The sequence below is a fragment of the Notothenia rossii genome (assembly GCF_949606895.1).
Source record: "Notothenia rossii genome assembly, chromosome: 11".
In the NCBI taxonomy this organism is placed as follows: Eukaryota; Metazoa; Chordata; class Actinopteri; order Perciformes; family Nototheniidae; genus Notothenia; species Notothenia rossii.
The window spans coordinates 31,178,362-31,200,535 of record NC_136910.1 but is presented as its reverse complement, the minus strand read 5'-3'; the positions used below and the strand labels follow the sequence as shown (position 1 = coordinate 31,200,535).

Sequence of the window (22,174 nt, the reverse complement as noted above, 5' to 3'; positions counted from 1 at the left end):
TGTGTGTGTGTGTGTGTGTGTTTGTTGAAGGGTGTTATATTTTTAGTTAGGACAGCCCCTCAAACATCCAACAGTAAGTTAATGGTTATCGCAGAGACAATATATAGGAGCAGAGCTGCCTGCAGCCACAGATCACAGCGCAGCAGCAATATAAGGTACAACACCTCCAACTCCCAGGGTTCAGGATATCACAAACGTTATCAGCATCTGAAAAAGAGGAAACCTCCTAAGGTTTTATTTATCTTTTTCTCTCTGTGTACAGAACGTTTGAAGGAAGTTTGAAGATGTCGAATGAGAAGAATCCCGAGGCTGTGGGCTGCGATGCATCCATCATGATGAACGTCTGGGAGATCAGAGAGAGAGAGTATGATCAGAAGCTCCAGATTGAGCAGGTCCGGAAAGAGAAGAGTGCTCTGCCTACGTAAGGAATACAACTTTATCTGTCTCTCTGTGCACTGTCTGCAAGTCCTTAAAGGGTTCTTAACTGCCTGGTCCACATGCAATTTTAACTCACATTACATTCTACTGTTCATTGATATATTGTGATAATGAGATTCTACAATTTAAACATGGTACTGATCATTATACTTAGCTGCTGTGATCTAGATTAACCCATGTCTCTGTCCCTGACTGTCACACTTTCCTGCAGAGAACAATTTGAATCAGAACATTTATATTCACTCCCCTTAATTCCCTGAATTAACTAGAACAAACAAACCTACATGGTGGTCCTATTAAACAATTTAATGTCTTTTCTAATTCCCTCATTAAAGATAAATCCCATTACCACTTATACAGTACTTCAAGCCACCTGAAGACTAACACCTGCAAGATCTTGCTAAACATGTAAATGTATTTGATCTCGATAGGGTAAAAAAACTGCTAACAGCTATTAACTATTCAACTCTCTGATAGACTGTTCTGTTTGACTGTTTTTATCTGAGTAATATACTGGTCCATCTCAAATATAGACTCAGTTTATCCGGTGCATCTAGATCAAACTAAAGCAGTTTACACAACTTCTGCAGTAACCCTTCCCTCATGTTCAGTTCATGTTTCAACTGTTTAAGAGAGGCGTTGGTTCCACTGAGGTCACATTTGGAGGATGTAGTTTGTGATACTGGTAAATTGCATTGTGCTATACTAAAAGCTGTTTCTATTTTTTTGTTCTACCATTCTAAAACAAAAATATAAGGAGAGTATGTATGTGTGTATGAAAGTGTCCGAGTAACTCTATTTGTATAAACACTGGGAGTTGGTAAAAAAAATTGGGACATTGTGAATTACTGCTGGATAGGGAGGGCAGGTTCTGAAATGACGGTTAATGTCAGTTAAAGAGGTTAATGACCGATGTTTCTTTTTCCTGGTGCCCAAAATGTGATTTAATTCTCTTAAATGCATGGTAGTAGTTCTAAGATAGCCTTATTTGGCTTAAATAAATAAATAAAATCTGTACATTTAAAGAGGTAACAAGCAGAGGTATCTTCACGGGGAAATTTGATCCGCATTCTGAAAGGTTAGAAGGTTAACTTGGACACCACCTAGACGGGAGCTACATGTAGTCAACGGATTAAATGCCTGAACTATTGGACATTTTCAGCAGGTGAACATATACTTGGAGGTGTAATGAATATCTGGACAAAGTAAAAAAAACTAGTGTATTTATAGTTTAAAGTAATTGATATACTAATATATTTAAATTAGGGCTGTCAAACGATTACAATTTGTAATCAGATTAATCACAGCTTAAAAATTAATTAATCATGATTAATCACCATTCAAACTATGTCCAAAATATGCAATTTCTTTATGTATATTGTTGTGGGAATGGAAAGATAAATGAAAGAAAGCGGATATATCCATTTAACATACAGTATATGTATGTTTATTATAACATTGTTCTGTGTGTCAAAATGAAAGACAGCCCACACACCTCAATCATCAAATCGTGGGGTCTTATTTCATTCCATTCCACTAGCCCCCCCGTGTTGATAGAAATCAACACGGGAGGGGGCTAGTGGAGTACTTTGTGACCACAGAGTGTGAACGTTGTGATCAGCTGTTTTAGCGCAGTTCTCCAGTGAAGGGGGGGAGTCTCCCTCCCCAGCCGGTTGGCGTAATTTTGGCACAATTCCGTTGTACAGACCGACGTTAACAGCAGCCCGGTCTGTGCACACGGAGACCGACTGTCGTCCGGTGATCTAACCGCCTTCTGGAAAAGCTTCACAAGTACGTCGGTACGCAAATGTGCTTTGTGACACAAGTGACGTTTCAGATTGTTGCCGCGCATGCGTACCTGCGTACCAGTTATGTGCACCCCTGTACTAACTACAGCAAAAGTATTCTACGTCGGGACTTCCTGCAACAACACCACGCCATTATCTTGATTCTGATTGGCCAGAAGACATTATCAAAGATGTTCTATTAAGAAGATGATCACTACGTGGCAAAAGTTTTCCAAATATTAAAATATAAAATATATAAAATAAAAAAAAAAAATATATATATATATATATATGTTTTCTGGTCTTCGGTATTTCCAAACAAGTGGCTACTGAAATCAATCTTACGAACTGCTGTCTGTGCAATTCTCGGCGCGAGTTGGCAGACTTTATTTTGCTTACTTTAACATCATTTTTCATGGTGGGGCTAAGCCATTTCTTGGTATGGGTGTAGCCTACCCCAGCCATACACTGGCGCTGCCACTGGTGGGATGTATGGGACGGGCCATTCTGCACATGGTTAAATGCGTTAAATATTTTAACGCAATTCATTAAAAAATTAATTACCGCCATAACGCGATAATTTTGACAGCATTAATTTAAATTAGGGCCGGGACTCGATTAAAAAAATTAATCTAATTAATTAGAGGTTTTATGATTAATTAATCGAAATTAATCGCATTTTTAATCACATGTAAATATTTGACCTGAGAACAGTGAGAAGATGTCAATAAAGTGTGCCGTCACACAGAGGTAATTTGAATTGCTTACCGAGGTCCAATGATCCCAGTCAGGGCAACACATTCGGCTTTCTCCAATAAATTCTCTTTATCTTCCTTTTCATTGTCATAAAGCTGCTGGATTCTTTTTGTCACTGTCTTTCTGCATGGCAGCTCATATGTTGTGTCAGACGATGCAATCTGTAGTACCTTTTGCAGCCCCTTATCTTCTACCACTCCAAGTGGTCTACAGTCGAGTGCAATCCAGTGAGCTGGTTATTTTTTCAGATGTGGACTTAGTTATCCTGGCCCTGAAACCAGTCATCTTGTTGAGTGTGGGTTGGGTGTGGGTCATACTTGTCAACCCTCCCGATTTTCGCAGGAGACTCCCGATTTCATTGCCCTCTCCCGGTTTCCTCCCGGGGTCATATTTCTCCCGCATATCTCCCGATTTCTGACAAAATCAGATTTACACTCGACTGTTTCCACTCGGACTTTAATACAGCTACACCATTGTTTGGTTTCCATGGTAACACGTCTCTTTAGTAGCGCGCGCAACTCAAAGTCTGAGAGGGTGAGGCAGATATTCACAGAAAACAGATAAAAGAATCGACAACTACTCTACTCTCTGCTCACTCCTTCCCTGTAAAATGCAGGTCCAGTCCACACATGTGCTCCATCAAGGACGGTGCTACAGGCCGCAAGGCAGTGCACTTAAAACTACAATAAGCATGTTAATGTTAATCTAACAGCTCCGGCGATCCACTAGCACCCCCCCCCCCCAACTTTGCATTTTGAAATGCTCCCGATTTCTGAGGGCAACTATGGTGTGGGTCCTTGCACTCGGAGTTGGGCTAACGTCCACGCTAGCTTCCACGCTAGCTGCTATATGTTTTGCATTGAGGTGATACTTGAGGCTTGATGGGCTGTGGTGATATGCGAATTCCTTTTTGCATAATTTGCATACAACCGTGCTCTTATCGACGCTTCCATCCGTCCGTTTTTTAAACAAAATGTCCCATCCACGGGGCCAACCAAAGCGGTCTCATCAGCTTCTTCGTTCATGTTTGACTATTGTTCACTGTGGTTTGTTGTTTTCTGAAGTCATGAACGTTAGTTGGTGCTCCAGTATAATCGATACGCCTGAAACTCATCCAGTGAGAAACGTTCCGCAGGGCAAAAATAAGTGCGATTAAAATGCGTTAATTTTTTTTACGCGTTAATGTTTGTGTAATTAATGAATCTTAATTAATGCGTTAAAGTCCCGGCCCTAATTTAAATTTATAAAATATTATGGATTAATTAAAATGTTCTATAAAAGACTAACCAAATTACCTAACCAGACCTAAATATAACCAGTGTTATCATTAATACTGAATCCTCTCCTCGTTGCACTTCCTCTCTGCTTATATATAGATCATTGTACAGCATCATCACAATATATGACTGAAGATAATATATTTTTTTCTGTGAGTGTCCTGGCTTAAAGATAGTGAGGTTCATCATGTTATGCCTCAACAAATCCTTATTTAATATTTATGTTATACTTCCAAAACAATAGCATTGTAAATGCAAGAATGAGCTCACCATAACGTTTTTTTTTAGCTTTTTTCTTTCTTTATTTTCCACAGTATTAACCAGGACTGGGCCAATCGTTTGGCTGCAAGAATGGGAACCCACAAAAGAGTGGAGAGGAAACCTAAACCTGATGGGAATCCGCCCGAGAAGAAGACTGTCTGGAAGAGGAAGCAGCCCCAGCCTTCTCCTGCTCCTCCTCGTGGCGTAGGTTCAGGACCAGCAGGCCAAAGCAGAGGCTTCTCCAGCCCCGCCTCCCACTCCAAGGACAAAAAGGGGCAAGACAAACATTTCAAAAGGCTACAATTACTCATGTCAATCACACAGAATCAACCTTCTGCTATGGTTTGGGGGAAGTCATGGAAGTACAACAAAGCATTGCCCGTACTAGAAGAAGGTGCTATTTCAAACTGGGGCGAGTGCTGGATGTTTGCCACCCAGCAGCCTTACTCTGAAGCAGGCAAGCCTTGGCTAAATGGACCCAACTTGATGGATCCTCATAGCCTTCATCTCTGGATGAAACCTGACTACAGGATGGTGGAATCGCAAGAGTTAGACTTGAGTCTTCCAACTGAGAAGTGGCAGATGTCCTGGAGAAAAGCTGACAAAAATAAAAAGGATGGAAATGGAGAAAATGTTGGCAAATCTGGATTCTTCACCCAGCTGTTGCAGACTCAGCACAACAATGAAGCCTTATGCTCCTCCGAGTGGAGTGACTCATGGTTATCCATCAAGCCAGCAAGTCAGCAGGATAATTCGACTGTTCTAAATGATGGTCAAATGAATGAGTCTGTTGAAAAGCAGGGTAAGGATACAGGGATAAGCTCCAAGTGGGAAGAATGTTGGAGGCTTGCTAATAACTATGGTTGCAAATCTAAGTTGCCTCAAGTTGACAAATCTCACAATCCAGAGTGGGCCAATTCATGGAGAGCAGCCATGGTGAACAACTTCCATAAGAATTCTGATCCCTCTGTGTCTGACCACAGCCAGCAGAGAGAGTCACATCTTTTCAAGGCCATGCTTGTTTCTCCTGAGCAGAAGAACAGAGATTTGTACTTGAATGAATTTGAGGCTCTCTCTGAATGGAACACTTCTTGGCAGGTGACCAAAAACAACTCAAAACCCAGTGAAGAAATAGAGAAAGTCCTTAACATCGCGCATCCAAGGATGGAGACTTCCAAAGCTCAGAAGGTGGAGAACAACCTGAAGGGGCAGGATTTCCTGTCAGAGAAGGTAGACCCACGCTATGAAAACCTGAAGAATGATGTGATCTATTGCCCAAAGAGAGAATTTTCTCAAACTAAGCTGCGTCATCTGAAACATATGGAAAACATATTGTCTTCCTCAGAATGGAGGGAATCATGGAAGACACTAAAACACAGAATGAGAATGGAGAGAAGAAGAATGAGGCCTGACCCTTCAAGGCCTTTCAGGGCAGCTGAGAAAGGAGGAGAGAGGATGCCCTCGGCCTCAGAGTGGAAATACTCATGGAAATTAACCAGTCAACCCATGCGTCAGGAGCCTGAAGCTTGGCAGCAGGGTTGGTCCACAACACCCCAATTCCAAGTAGATCGTGCGAGGGAGCAGAATCACTTTGCGCCTGTGGAACTCCCTAAGAACGGGCCAACAAGTGAGCGCAGTTGGGAGGAATCCTGGAGGTTCTTGAGGCACCAGCGTCAATCAGAACCTGGGCAGGGTAGGGCTCAAACAAGCCAAGCAGGGTCAAGTGTGGCTACTAACCAGCCTGGCTATTCGCTTGCACAGAGGAGGGTTTCTAGATCATGTTCTGATTGGCAGGCAGCCTGGATGGTCTCAGAAACTCAGTTCCACCATGACAGACCCTCCTTAACCCAGTGGAGGGAAGCATGGAGGCGTTCTGACTCGCATACAGATCACTGTACTTCAGAAGTGCTGAGGGAGGATCAGGTGAATGTGTCAATGGAGATCCAAACCCTGAGAGAAAAGATTTCCTTGCAGAGAGCCAATGCTAAATTTAGCCAGTCTTTTGATAAGCAGAAGTTTGGAGAAATGTATCCTGAGAAACAGTGGGATGCTTCATGGAAGGCTGGGTCAATACTGAACCATCAACCAAGTCATCATGGATCTTCAGGGACACCTGAGAAAAGCACTAGCAGCACTACTCCGCACCACGACAACACTGAGAATGGACATGGAACTAAGTGGGGAAGGTCGTTCAGGATCGCTAACCCAATGCCCCCCAGGGAGAAACCCTGGGTAGAGTCCTCTGCCAACCCATGTCAATATACCGTAATGTGGTCAAGAGGAAAACACTTAAAAAACAACGTCAGCACCATCTTAAGCAGCAACCCTGCAATCTTCAAGCTTTGGGGAAACTCCCATCAGTTCCTGCCGGGGGCTCATCCAAAAGCCAAAAGCACAACTATGTCTAAAGCATCTGTGGACCCCAGGGTGATCATAACAATCCAAACCAAAAACAGGAAGCATTTATACTATACAATTGAGAAGGAGCAACTGTCAGCTAAGAAGTTGGCTGGATGCCACCTGTTGGGTAAAACACAACCACGTCCCAAGAAAGGCCTTGTGAAGAGCGCTAAGAAGGATGACAAAACACCTGATACATTATTTGAGGAGTGGGAAGAGTCTTGGAGGTTTTCGGTCCAACCTAGTGGTCTGAGAAAGCCTTTCAAGTCACTCTCAGGTTGGAATGAGTCATGGAAATTCCTCATTCCACCACACCAGCCGATGAATGGCCCCAAGGCCAAATAAAAGACAACTTCAGTAACTTTGAGCTTAGTCAGAATTGGCCATTTTTTAACTATGTCAAGAAATAAAAAAAACGGTATGCTTTACCCCTTGCTGTCGTTGTTTCTTTTCACTGGTTGAGAATGTATTCTGGATGGTCAGGTATTTATAGTTCTAAAAACAGAATTGCAACATAAGCCATTGGGATAACCTTTCAAAAAAAAAAAAAAAAAAAAGTTAAGATAGTACACAAATCTATTATTCAATGTCAATAATCTAAATAGTGTGTTTCGTTTATCATATAAGAAGAGAATTAACACTTTTTTTTTGTTAACTATCATAATTATTTGAAAAAATTAAAACGTGTACACCTATGTATTAGCATTTTATACAAACACAGTTTTGCCTGTCCGCACAAAGATCTACTTGTATCAATCAGACATTTTCAGAAAGCATTTGATAACCTGCTGATGACATCATTTCCTGATTCAAAGTAAGAGCATATTGTCTTTTTTCAATTCAATTACAATTTTTAAATACAACCCCTATATAATTCCTTAAAGTTGAGAATAGGCCCAGGAGACTTAAGATGGATTTGGAAAAAGTTCATTTATTAAACAGAAACATTTACAAGCTAAACAAACACCCAACACTTACCAAGTTTCCTAAAACATATCTTACCATAACTATTAAATGCTTACCAAAACAATAATTGTATCAGTCTTAAAATTGGTCTACAAAAACTAAGACAAATATAGATTTAACAAGGAAAAATAATGATGTAAATTAAATGGTTTTCAGAAACTATACAGCCAGTGTAGTCAAGTTTTGACATATATCTTTTATATCAAATATATAAAGCAAATTATTGTGATTAAAAATGTAAAGACATTCTTATGAAGCTCAGCGCAAGTTCAGGCAGGAAGAGCTATCACTTCGTATTGCACGTCATGGCAATACTCGCTCCCTTCACTAATTGATAGGGAGCGCCACTCCTCAAGCTAACCTATCACTTCCCTCCATCCACAAGCCTAATTATCGCACCTGTTAATCCCTCTATATATGCTCTCCCCTTTTCCATCAGCTGTCTTCCAGGTGTCAATGCGCTAAGTTGGTAGCTTACACTCCTCTTACGCCTAAAAAACACTGGATACGAAAAAAATAAAAACATGTCTAATTCAGACTCTTCAGAGATCTTACCTTTTTCGAAGGATCTTGATCCCGATTCCGATGCACTTCCAGAGGAAGCGTCAAAATCCTCAAGTCACCGTCGCCTTAGTTCTCATCTGAGCGCCCGCAGCGGCTCTCGCACAGCAGAGGCAGAATTCCTCGTCGCCCATCTCCGCAAGCAGGGCATCACCCCAGCCCCAGATCTCCTGCTTTCCCAGCTCCGTGAGCTGTCGGACCAAGCCTCCGGCGCGGTCTCCCAGCCCAGGCCCGTAGCTCCAGCCAGCCTCCCCGGAAGAGGGCGAGGGCGCTCTTGCGGCCGCGGGGGCAAAAGGTCTAAAAAAGCGCGTCCTCCAGGAGCTAGCTCGGCCAAGAAATCCTCCACTCCTCAGGCTCGCTCCAGCGGCGCTCAGCAGCCCAGCGCCGCTCAGCCCGGGAGCTCCGGCACTCAGCCCCTCTTCGATGGCAGCCTAGTTAACACATTGCAATCTCTGGCAAGTTCTATGCTACTAATCGACGCTCGCCTCCAGTCCATGGAGAGAGGCCAGGCTGGAGCTTCAACTTCTGCGGCGGCCCCGCCGGGTCAGGATTTTGCATTAGGCACGGTAGTTCCTTCTCACTCTCTGGCTTCCGCCCTCCCGGCTCCTCCCTCAGGTAGGCCCTACATTCCCCAAGCCGCTAACATCTCCTCACGGCTCAGAGCTAAGATCCTCGACGGGAAATACATTAATTTAGTCAGCCTTATTCTGCCGTCCCCGGAGTGAGACAAAGCCATCGCCTCGGGAGGAAGCATTACTGCGGTATTTAAATCTGCACACCCCCGGCTCCTCAAAGACCTTTCTATAGGGCAATTTCTGGTAGCTTTTAGCATCTTCCGCGATGCCCTCTGCGCAGTTTACCCTGAAAGGAGAGTGGAGTTAGATACTTATCTGGCCATGATCGGTGATCTTCACATCAAATACGGGAAATCCGTGTTTTACCAAGACCATAAAAGCTTCTCTAGCAAAGCAGCGCTGCACTTAGCGCATTGTAACATCCGCCTCGACTGGTCCGTGCTGGATACTGAGCTGTTCGTTATGGCTACCGGCGGGCAACAAGTCGTCTCGTGCATCAGTTGCGGAGCGCAGGGCCACACCTCTCCGCTCTGCCCTTCAGTGCCTCTCTCCGGGTCTAGCGTTTTCCCCACGCAGTATTCTGGGAACAATAAACCAAACCGTCAGGTGATCAAACAAGGGGATAATAACATTGTGTGTTTCTACCCTCATTGTACTTTTCTTCATATTTGCAGTACCTGCAGGGAAGCTCACCCGAGGTCAGTTTGCCCAAGGCGCGGGCCCCCCTTCCCGCGCCAGAATCAACGTGGTGGAAAAACCTCTTAACACATCACCCCTCAACTTCCATTAACACCACACATTTAGCAGCTGCGCTTTCGACTCATCCAAATCCCGTGTTCGTTGATTATCTTTTGTCAGGGCTCTCTCAAGGGTTCAGGGTAGGGGTCCTTTCCCCCCCCTCAGTGACTTTAGTGGCAAAAAACCTGCAGTCAGCCACCAAAGAACCCACCATAGTCTCTCAGCTCATTCAAAAAGAGCTCAACAAAGGATATTTAATCGGTCCTTTCCATTCCTCTCCGTTCCCAGTGTTCCGGACAAGCCCAATAGGGGTCGCTACACGCAAATACTCTGAGAAGAAAAGGCTCATCTTTGATCTGTCCGCTCCTCGCGCTGGCCCGTTTTGCAGCACCAATAGCCTTATTCCCCCAGAGTATTTTTCTCTTTATTACGCTTCAGTTGATAATGCCATCAAGCTCATCAAATTCGCAGGGCAAGGAGCGGGCCCTCCAAAGCAGACATTACTGACGCGTTCAAAATAATTCCCATTCACCCATCTCAGTGGCATATGTTCGGTATCAGATGGGAGTCCAAATTCTACTTCGCTGTCCATTTGACCTTCGGGTGCAGAAGTAGCCCTTGCATCTTTAATTCTTTTTCCGAAGCCCTCTGCTGGATCCTCCTGAACATCGTCAGAATTCCCTCCGTCCTGCATCTATTGGATGATTTCCTCCTCATAGATCCCCCTCGGGACAACTCAGGCGCGTCTCTAGCAAAACTCAAACTATGCTTTCAGGAGTTAGGTGTTCCCCTCTCAGGAGAGAAAACGCTAGGTCCCATCACACGCTGGAGTTTTTGGGCATTACACTCGACTCCGTAGACATGGAAGCGTCTCTCCCCACGGACAAACTGCAGTGCATTCGCGACATTACAAAGTCCTTCTGTGAGCAACAAGTTATCACCAAGGAACAGCTGCTCTCCCTGCTCGGGCACCTCAACTTCACCATGCGTATTATCCCTCAGGGGCGCTCTTTTATTTCCCGGCTCCTGGATACAGCGTTGGCTGTAGAAAACCTCCATGACCACGTCTTCTTAGATGAAGGCTGCCGCTCTGACCTGCAGTTCTGGTCCCTCCTGCTCGCACATTGGAATGGCATCACCTTCTTCTACGACGACCTCGTGTACTCCTCCGACTCCATGAGATTCTTCACAGACGCTGCCCCATCCGTGGGTTTTGGGGGTTTCTTTCAGGGAGAGTGGTTCGCAGGCTCATGGCCTCCGGCATGCCCCAGCAGTGCCTCTTCCTCCGCTCTGCATGAGATCTTTCCGATCGCTGTTGCCTGCCACGTGTGGGGTCACCTCTGGCCCCGGCAGCGGATCTCAGTACTCTGTGACAACCAATCAGTGGTCGGAATTATTAATAAAGCGCGCTCCCCGTGCCGTGACATCATGCCGTTCATGAGAAGCATCACGTGGTCTTCCACCACCCACAACTTTCTCATCTCCGCTCGTCACGTTCCCGGCCACCTCAACTCAGTGGCTGATTCCCTCTCTCGTTTCCACTTCCAGAAATTCCGGAACCTCTGCCCAGAAGCCAGCGCTCAACCCGTCAGGATTCCTCCCCTGCATCTTCTCTCTCTCTTCTAAATAGAAGCCCCCTAGCAAGGCACCTCGAATCCGCCAGGATTTTCATGAGGAAGGGCTTAGCCGCTTCCACCCTTAAACATATGATTTCGCTTGGAGAACGTTCACTTTATTTTGCTTTTCCGTAGGCATTACACTTAAACCTGTTCTCATCTCCACCGTGTGCGCCTTCATGTGCTACTGCGCCACTGATCGCCACCTCAAACCCCAATACATCTGGGGCCTCTTAGCAGGAGTTCAGTTTAACATTCGCTGTTTCGATCCCGGCTTTCCCAGCCTGTTCGCAAACCAGTCAGTCAAACTCATTCTCAAAGGTTTTATTACAACATTTCCCCCTGCCTCAGACCGGAGACGTCCTATTACACTCTCCACTTTACGCCTTATGCTCTCCAAACTTAGAAGTGGGTTATTCTCCCCTTATATCGATGCACTACTTGCTGCTTTATTTCTCCTAGCTTTTTATGCTTTCCTCAGACCAGGTGAATTTACCACAGCTTCTCTAAGGTTCGATTCCAATCGAGACGTCTGCTTGTCTGACATATCCTTTCACGCCAGCCATTTTAGCTTACATCTTAAGCACTCCAAATGCGGCGGCGCCTGCTCCGTCATCGCCGCCCGCAACGACTCCCAGTTCTGCCCTTATAAATCCATGATCAAATTCCTACAGCTTAGACCTACCTCTAATCCCCTCTCTCCATTATTTCTTATCTCAGGGAATTTTCCCTTAACTCAACGACAGTTCAACCACTATTTAAAGCAAGTTCTCATGAAATCCGGGTTATCCCCCCTCCTATACACGGGGCATTCATTCAGAATAGGTGCAGCTACTTCCGCTGCTAATCAAGGCCTCTCATCCTCATCCCTGCAACAACTCGGACGGTGGTCCTCCTCCGCTTTCTCATCCTACATTCGTCCGGACCTCAGTGCCGTGCTGGCTATCCAAAGGTCTCTCCAACCTTAAATTGGTACGTATGCATATAACTGGTTCATTAGCATGTCAGCACGTATATTCGCCCCGTGGCTCATGCTTATCTTGACATGTCTTAACCTGTACGTCCAGGTTGTAACCTTCGGGTCCGTATTAAATGTGTCCCTGCTAAGTCAGGTTGCCCCGTAGGTCCGGGAAGCCCCGTATGTCCGGGATGCGCCGTACGTCCGGGACGCCCTTTATGTCCGGGAAGCCCTGTACGTCCAGGAAGGATGCCTAGGAGGCATTAGTATGTCTAAAATCCCCACATGCACTAACCTCTCATTTCATCCATAGATCTCCAGTGTATACCACAAGGTAAGATTTCATCACGTTCAGTACTCCATACTTTCACTTATTTTGGGGATTCATCGGAAATGGTTCTTTCCCTTCCCGAATGATATCCTTCAAAACCTGGGCCTAATCTCCAAACACCATTTTATTCACTGTTATAATCTTTCATCATTATGTTTCATTTATATAATGTGACCCGATAATAAACATGTATTCCATACATCACGTCTCTCCTGATTGAAATGAAGCTCAGCGCAAGTTCAGGCAGTAAGACCTATCACTTCGTATTGCACGTCATGGCAATACTCGCTCCCTTCACTAATTGATTGGGAGCGCCACTCCTCAAGCTAACCTATCACTTCCCTCCATCCACAAGCCTAATTATCGCACCTGTTAATCCCTCTATATATGCTCTCCCCTTTTCCATCAGCTGTCTTCCAGGTGTCAACGCGCAACCCTCCTCCACCCCTTCGCCTCCTGCTTCCAACTCAGGGCCAAGCTTAACCTTCTCCCTTCCAACCGGACCTAACCACTTATCACCACCACCAGTGTCTAGACCCAGGGGGTTCATCGGAAACGGTTCTTTCCCTTCCCGAATGATATCCTACAAAACCTGGGCCTAATCACCAAACACCATTTTATTCACTGTTATAATCTGTCATCATTATGTTTCATTTTTATAATGTGACCCGATAATAAACATGTATTCCATACATCACGTCTCTCCTGATTGAAATATAGTTATCAATCTCTGCAAACCACACTAAAGCTGGTACAGTTACGTTTACACCCTTTATAAGATACTTAAATTGGACCTATCATGCAAAATGCACTTTTGTACGTCTTTTATACATGAATATGTGTCCCCGGTGTTCCAGGTGTAGCAGGGTGAGCAGTAAATAGTGTTGTACACTGTAAAATATTACCATGATTTCACAATATTTAACTGTAATATTTTACAATAAATTACTGTTTTACCACTTTACAGTCTTTACCTGTAATGTTCACAATATAATACTGTAATTTTGAATTTCACAGTGAAATCAATGCAGGCACAGTTAATTACTGTGAATGCACAGGATAAATGATTACCAGGATTTAACAACATGTTACTCTATTATTTCACAGTAAAATACTGTATTCAGACCATCCTCTGTGATAACACAACAAATTAAGGTATTTTCTTGCTTTGATCGCTCTTGCTTGGCTTTAAATATTAATTTATTTCTTTGGTGCAGGTTTTACTTAAATTGAAAGGGGCACCTCTGCTTGTGCCTTAAAATAAACGATGCAACATATGTAAATTGAAATTGTTGTCTTGGCTTATTGTTTTCAGGTGCTTCCTGGGCATTAACTGAGACGGGCTCGAAAGCCAAAAAGAGGCATGGCAATTTAAACCCCCATGTCAGCACATTCTCCAGACAAATAGTTGACTTTGAGTGGATGTCTGTGTAGACATGTGTTAAGTGCTCCCCTCCTTGTTTTATTTTTCTGTCTCCCTACTGCCCAGGTGCACCTGGTCTGCCCCTGGCTCCGCCTCTGCCCAGGTGCACCTGGTCTGCCCCTGGCTCCGCCTCTGCCCAGGTGTTCCAAATTCCACTCAACCGTGTATATATAAAGAGAAGCTAGAGGAGAAGGGTGTTTCGTCTATCCTAACGCCGGGAGACACTCTCCTTAGAATACCTCTTTACCATTTTGAGCTGTAGGCCATATTTTTTCAGATGTGTTTATGTTTAGCCTGGAGGACCTGGTAGTCCAGTTTTCGCAGCTTTATTTTGTTTCCCATAGGGTTTATAATTGATTTCTGATTAGGGGGGGAGCTCTGGGTCCTACGGCCCGTGGTGTGACTGGCTCGGGTTCCCTCCTTCTGTTTGTTCTTTTTGGCCAGTCCTCCAGACCTCTTTTTGTTTCCCATTTCGCTTTTGTGAGCAAACGGCTGATTATCAATAAATGCTTGTTACCAAGTACCGGTTATTGCGTGTATTCTTTCATGTTGCGGTTCTCAGCACGAGCCACTACCGCGGAGTAGAGGTTGGGGCTGTAACAACATGTCCAAGACACTGTGAAATGTACTTTGCACTTCAATGGAGTAATAAAAAGTTAAAATGGGCATTTTCTTTGTTTTTCTTTGTTGATTGAGCTGATTGAATTGTGTATTTATGGTAAAATCCCAGTTAACTAGTCACATTTACAATATATTATCGTATTATTTAGATTTGTATATTTACAGTAAATTACTTCGACAGTAAAAGTGTGAAAATACAGGTAATTACTTTAATTTATGTACAGCAAGGTACCATAATACCACAGCTCTGTACTGCTATATCACAGTAATTCCATGGGCATGGCAACTGTAAAGTCAAAGTATTTAGTTGTACTTTTATTCTAATTTACTGTAAAATATCTACAGTAAATTACTGTGAAATATTTACAGTCAATTACTGTGAAATATTTACAGTAAATTGTTGTGAAATCCATGCAACTAGTAGCCAGTAATTTAGTGTAATTTTACAGCCAAACATTTTACAGTGTATGGCATATTCTTTTTTAGCCTATCACCGCCAGGGGGCACCCTATAAAGGGGCAGAGGCTTCTAGCTGGAGTTGCTTTGCGTCGGGCCGAACCACGCCCCTTAGCTGTGATATAATGAGCATATACCACGGCCTGTCGTGAGCTATTGCTTAAATATACTGTACACACAAAGTAACTTATATACTAGACTGAAATAACTTAAATGAATGCTTGTTGTGGAGAGGGGCACTATGTCCAGCGTCCATTCCTCGGGGTAGGAGTTCTCATTCATAACACTCCGTTCGATGTCTCACTATGGGATGCGCCTCATCGCGGAGCAAACAGAAGCATTAATCTCATTACGCCAATCCTGATTGGCTGGTGATCTTGACGTCAGCGTCAGGGAATCCACCCCCTATAAGTAGCTTGCGCTACGCCGCATGCGTCATTCAAACACCTCTTCTCGCTTCAGAGCACATCTCGAGAAAGATCAGTAGCTAGCTAGCTTAACTGTCCACAGACTGATTTACGAAGCTAACCTTCGGTCGACGGGCGCTCGCCGGCTACTTCTATATATACTTCTGCAAGAAGACTGTTAATACCAACACACCAGTTAGTATTGCAAATCGACCTCGCCGTTTTCTCCTCGGGAATAAAGGTAAGGTTTTGATTTTTTTTCAAGCTAGCAACACACGTGTTGCTAGCTTGTCTTCCCTCACTACCGACACCACGGTAGCAAGGACGTTTTTTCTTTTTCTCTCTCACACCAGAGGAGGGGAAGATAAAAAGGGTATTAACACACCAGTTAATATTCTTTGAGAATAAAATTCTACACCGTCGTTTTTTCTCCGGATTAACGACAGTTGGGGAAGTATTTTTTCTCAGCAACGTACCTGTTACGAGCGGGTCCTCTCCACGCCGTCACCACGGCGACCGAGATGGACGCTTCTCTCCCTCACACCAGAGGAGTCAGGGACTCGGAGGCTCGGCTCTGTGGCTGCGGGTTGAAGATATCAGGCACAGACTCACACCAGGTCTGCTCGTCCTGTCTCGGGCTGGAACACGCCCAGGAGGCTATCGACAACCCCGGCTCATGCGGACATTGTGCCCGCTTCACCATCAAGAGCCTCCGCCGACGGCTAGCACGCCAAGCTAGCTTGTCGGGTCAGGACTCCCTCATGTCCTCTGATTTACCGGACGGAAATCAGGACACGGGGGCGTCCACCACAGAGATGGAGCCCCGCACTGTGTCGGTCTGGGGCTCATCAGTAGTGGCAGCTGCAGAACCGGAGTCCCGCGCCGTGTCAGGCTGGGACTCGGTGGCAGCGAGGGACGTGCGAGCGGAGCCCCGCGCTGTGTCAAGCTGGGGCTCCCAACTGGACCTCACCATGGTCTCGCCCGCGGACGATGTCCCGGAGTTGGACTACATGGAGGACGAAGAGGATGAAACCTCTGGATTCCTCCTGTCCGACTCTGATGAGCAAGACGATGATGTCTTCGTGTCATCAGCTCAGGCTGCAAAGCCGGGAGCGATGGCTGCTCTCCCGGGCGATAGCACACCAGCTTCGCCCTGTCTGAGCATAGACCTGCAGGCCGTGTGTCAGCGTGCCGCAGCCAGCCTAGACATCCCATGGCCCGAAATGGCCAAGGAGACCTACAGGTCCCGTTACGAGGGGAAAAATTTGCCCCAAGCAACGAGGACAAAGAGGCAACTCCTGCCGGTCTTCCCGGAGATGTTGGATGAGGTGTCGGTCTCGTGGAGAGACCGGCCCTTCAGCAACAAGGCCCCAATCCAGGGTGCCTCCTCCCCTAGACTGCGACGGTATGGAGAGGCTCGGCCTGCTCCGCATACCGCCGATGGAACCGCTGGTGGCAGCTCACCTCCTCCCGAGGATGGCGACTACACCGAGCAGGAACCCCACGCTGCCGGCAAAGGTGGACCGGTTCCAGTCAACCATGACTGAACGGTCCTACAGAGCCGCAGCATTGTCTGCCAGGGCTTTGAACATTTCCTCGCTGCTAACCGCTTACCAAGCGGAGCTCTGCGAGGATCTATCGAGTAATCCTGGACCGGCAGTACTGGACGAGATAGCCGCGATCACGGACATCTGTCTCCGCGTTCAACGCTGCGCCGTCCAGGCCACGGGAAAGGCAATGGGAATTATGGTGGTGCAGGAAAGAGCTAGATGGCTCAACCTCACCAACCTCCCAAAACCGGGAAAGAGAGGATGTGCTGGACATGCCCATCGTTCCCGAGGGGATTTTCGGATCTGCGCTCGCTTCTATGCAGAAGAGATGCGAGTCCAAGAAGAAGGAAGACGAGGCCCTCCACCTCTGTCTTCCTCGATGGGTCCAGCCGCTGCCTTCACAGCGGCAGTCCCTCGCCCAAGCTACCTCAGCTGCTCGGTTTAAAGTACCGAAACAGCAGAGGTCACGGCCCGCCCCGAGTCTCCAGCCCAGGCAGGAGACGAAGGCGAATTGGCCCAGAAAGTCTCCGGTTCCGGCTGCAGCCCAGGCGCAGCCAACCCGGAATTTCGGCCAGCAGGCGAGGAAGAAGAAGCTGGCGGCCTGACAGCCTCCTCTTCTTCCCTCGGTGACGGAGCTGGAAGGTTCCCCAGCTCCAGATGTGTTCCCGCTGCCTCGAGAGATGCCTCAAAGCCATCCTCAAGTGCACCAAAACACATGTCACAATATTGCTCTGTTTTCTCGGATAAAGCATTTTCCGCTGACGCATCCAGGCCTCAGGCTGAGGGCGCAGCTCAGAAAAATGAAAGAGAAAACAATAAAACCAATAAACAGCCCGCCATTTGTTCCCCTTTTGAGAGCAGCTACGGCCTCTCTCAAAAGGCGGACGATGAACGGGTCTGTGAAGGCACCGCCGCCACGCGCATGCGCAGTAACGACTGGGGCTGTGAGGCTACCACCGTCACGTGCAGGCGCAGTGCCGGCTGGGGTTGTGAAGGCACCTCCGTCACGCGCATGCGCAGTGTCGGTGGGGACTGTCAAATCGGGGTACCACCGTGTTCAGACACTAGAGGGCCCCATAACACAACAAATAGAGACTCAGAGGGCAAAAGACGTGACATCTCCGCTGGCTCTAAGGAGCGAACAGTGGAAGATGCTCACAACGTCTGCTTGGGTGTTCAAGACAGTTACACGGGGTTACAGACTCCAATTCGCTGTCACCCCCCCTTGCTTCTCGGGCGTTCTGTATTCACAGGCCCGAGGGGAGTCAGCCCACATTCTAGAAAGAGAGATTCTCTCACTTCTAGAAAAGGAGGCTATATCTATAATACCCGCCGAGCAGAGTCAGAGCGGCTTTTATTCCAAGTATTTCCTCGTTCCCAAACGGGGAGGGAATGGAATTCGGCCAATACTAGATTTGAGGGCTCTGAACAATATCTAAGAAGATACAAATTCAGAATGCTCACTCACACATCTCTGCTGCGTCTCGTGCGACAAAACGACTGGTGTACATCAGTCAACCTGAAAGATGCGTATTTCCACATCCCAGTATATTACCCACACAGGAAATATCTGAGGTTCGCATTTCAGGGGATCTGTTACGAATACAGAGTACTTCCCTTCGGTCTGTCTCTCAGTCCAAGAGTGTTTGTACGATGTACGGAAGCCGCGATAGCCCCGTTAAGACAACAGGGTATTCGCCTGGCAACCTACCTAGACGACTGGCTGCTTCTCGCACAGTCGGAACAGGAGGCTATTATGCAGACAAATGTCCTCGTAAAGCACCTGCTCAACCTGGGTTTCATAATAAACACAGAAAAGAGCATGTTGTGCCCGGCACAGACTGTACTCTTCCTGGGTTTACACCTGAACTCGGTGCCCAGCCCGCCTGTCAGCGGAAAGAGTGAAAGCTTTCAGAGCTTGCCTCGCTCATTTCCAGCTGCGCAAACATGTTCTTTTCAGATCATGCCTGCGGTTACTGGGGCTCATGGCGTTAGCCATCCTGGTTGTACGGCTGGGACGGTTACACATGAGGGAGTTTCAACGCTGGGTAGCCGCTCTAAAACTAAACCCCGCGCGTCATGGAGCACGGAGAGTGATGGTTACTGTGAAATGCGTAATGGCACTGCGCCACTGGCTGCACCCGACTTTTCTGGTACGGGGCGTGCCTATGGGTGCTGTCCTTTCACGGAAGGTGGTCACCACAGACGCATGTCTGACAGGCTGGGGAGGTATTTACGAAGGTCGTCCGGTGAGGGGTCTCTGGAGCAGAGACCTCCAGCGGTCGCACATAAATTACCTGGAGCTTTTAGCGGTGTTCCTCACCCTAAAACGCTTTCTGCCTTTCTCAGAGGACACCATGTCCTTGTGAGGACGGACAATACGACCACAATGTCGTATATAAACCGACAAGGGGGTTTGCGCTCTCTCCAGTTACACATGCTGGCACGCAAACTGATCTTGTGGAGCTGCGGCCGTCTCCTCTCTCTGAGAGCGACGCACGTACCGGGTGTGATGAACCTCGGTGCAGACCTGCTGTCCAGAGGTGTACCACTATATGCAGACTGGACTCTACATCCAATGGTTGTGAGCCAGCTGTGGGTGCGTTACGGCCGAGCCGCGGTAGATCTGTTCGCATCAAAAGAAAATGCTCACTGTCAGCTTTTCTTTTCAATGCGCGATCAAAACGCACCATTAGGCGTGGACGCGCTCGCGCACGTTTGGCCTCCGGTCCTCCTGCTTCCTCCACTAGGTCTCTTTATGACTGTAAGTGGAGGGTGTTTGAGGACTGGTGCCTTCAAAGAGGGCACACCTCTTTTCAATGCCCTGTGGGAGTGATTTTATCATTTCTACAGGACCTAATTGATAAACACAGAGCTTTCTCCACGATCGAAGTCTACCTGGCTGCTATTGCTGCATGCCATGTGGGTTTTGAGGGTAAGACGGCCGGCCAGCATCCTCTGGTCTGCCGTTTTATGAAGGGAGCTCGCAGGCTCCTTCCTGTTTCCAGGTCACTGGTGCCCTTATGGGACTTGACAGTGGTTTTAGATGGGCTCACTCGAGCCCCATTTGAACCCCTGGAAGAAGCTGACATGAAGCACCTGTCACTCAAGATAGTGCTGTTACTGACCCTGGCATCCGCCAAGCGAGTCAGTGACATTCATGCGCTATCTGTACATCCTTCATGCACTCAGTTCGCCCGAGGGTTAACGAGAGTGTTGCTGAAGCCCAACCCTGCCTTTATCCCTAAGGTGGTTGGTTCATGTACCCCCTTTGACATTGAGGTATTTCCTCCGCCGCTGTGTCCCTCCGGGGAACAGCAGCCGAATTTGCTATGTCCAGTCCGTGCTTTACGCACCTATATGGACAGGTCAAAAGAGTTTCGTCATAATGACCAACTCTTTGTGTCCTGGGCTAACCCTCAGAAGGGCAAGCCTGTTACTAAGCAACGGCTCTCTCACTGGATTGTGGAGGCAATTGCTTTGGCTTACACGAGTCAGGGTCTGCAGGCACCTTCGGGTTTGCGTGCTCATTCGACTCGTGGTCTGGCTACATCCTGGGCTTTGTTCAGGGGTGTTTCCATCCAAGACATTTGTGCAGCAGCGAGCTGGTCCTCGCCGCTCACTTTTGTCCGCTTTTACAGATTAGACGTCTTTGCTCCCAGTGTGGCCCATGCAGTGCTGGGCCCCCTGCTGAGTTAGAGCTCTAACTGTTAAGTTCTGGTTGGTCTTGGTGACTTTTGAGATAAGCTCGTCTGGCAATTCGGGAGCTACAATATCCCATAGTGAGACATCGAACGGAGTGTTATGAATGAGAACTATAGGTTACTTACGTAACCCCAGTTCTCAGAGTAACATGAAGTGAGATGTCTCACCAGACGGCCCTCCTTGCTATGGTGAAGCGAGAAGAGGTGCTTATTTTGAATGACGCATGCGGCGTAGCGCAAGCTACTTATAGGGGGTGGATTCCCTGACGCTGACGTCAAGATCACCAGCCAATCAGGATTGGCGTAATGAGATTAATGCTTCTGTTTGCTCCGCGATGAGGCGCATCCCATAGTGAGACATCTCACTTCATGTTACTCTGAGAACTGGGGTTACGTAAGTAACCTATAGTTTGTGTGTGTGTGTGTGTGTGTGTGTGTGTGTGTGTGTGTGTGTGTGTGTGTGTGTGTGTGTGTGTGTGTGTGTGTGTGTGTGTGTGTGTGTGTGTGTGTGTGTGTGTGTGTGTGTGTGTGTGTGTGTGTGTGTGTGTGTGTGTGTGTGTGTGTGTGTGTGTGTGTGTGTGTGTGTGTGCGTGTGTGTGTGAGTGTCGTTGGGGGGCTTTGGGAGAGTCAAAAAGGATGCAGGTGACCTCTTTGGATGAATCCTTTAAAAGGCAAGTTATGGCATCCTGTCAAAGAGAGGGTGAAGTTCAGGATTTAAGAAAACAGAGCTGGCTAATTACAATGATAATTTTCTTAATCATATTATTTACTTAATCTTACCTTATTAAGCTATAAAAGCATCTTTCTCAATAAGTCACTCTTCTCAGCAACCCTATCAATGACTACGTCGGAGTCCAATGCCATGAGGATGTCTTTCTCAGTGGCCATCAACAAAAAAGTCTCCGGCTTGTTCACTGACAGACTGCTTCTGAGTCGGCTCTTTATGAACTTGAGCGTTGAAAATGTTCTTTCAGAGGCCACCTGAATTAGGGAAAGGGTCAGCAGGAACTTATATGCAAGCCCAAGGACATGATAAGCATCTGACAACATGTTGAACCGCCTGAGTATCTCGTAGCAGTACAGTGGGCAATTTTTGCAGGAGGAGCTTTTATGCACAACTTCAGTCTCCTCCTCCTTTCCTTCTGATCCATCTTCCACCGTTCTGGTCTTATATTCTTCCACATGTGATGCTTTAGGCCTGTCTCACTGTTCAGCTCTGACTATAGATTCTCCACTGTAGCCCTGCTGTCAAATCTGATAAGACAATTACTTAGGTCTTTGAGTGCAATATTTGGGATCGGCGTGGTTCTGATCTGACTGAAGTTCCTAGGGTCCAGCAAGTCCAGCTA

General features: G+C 46.7%; 1 protein-coding gene across 1 annotated transcript; it reads left to right on the top strand.

Annotated features, from left to right (window-relative positions):
- Positions 1-95: 95 nt before the first annotated feature.
- On the top strand, positions 96-13,356 carry LOC307023987 (uncharacterized protein). The gene is made up of 3 exons (XM_079657729.1): positions 96-155; positions 263-421; positions 4,573-13,356. Exons 2-3 carry the CDS (start codon positions 285-287, stop codon positions 7,262-7,264), a joined length of 2,829 nt encoding a protein of 942 aa, XP_079513855.1. The 5' UTR covers positions 96-155; positions 263-284; the 3' UTR covers positions 7,265-13,356.
- Positions 13,357-22,174: the final 8,818 nt, after the last annotated feature.

Bases quoted from the DNA above. Each gene is read 5' to 3' on its own strand.
- LOC307023987 (XM_079657729.1), top strand. From the start codon at position 285: ATGTCGAATGAGAAGAATCCCGAGGCTGTGGGCTGCGATGCATCCATC. The intron at 422-4,572 runs GTAAGGAATACA...TATTTTCCACAG, and splicing joins GAGAAGAGTGCTCTGCCTAC to TATTAACCAGGACTGGGCCA.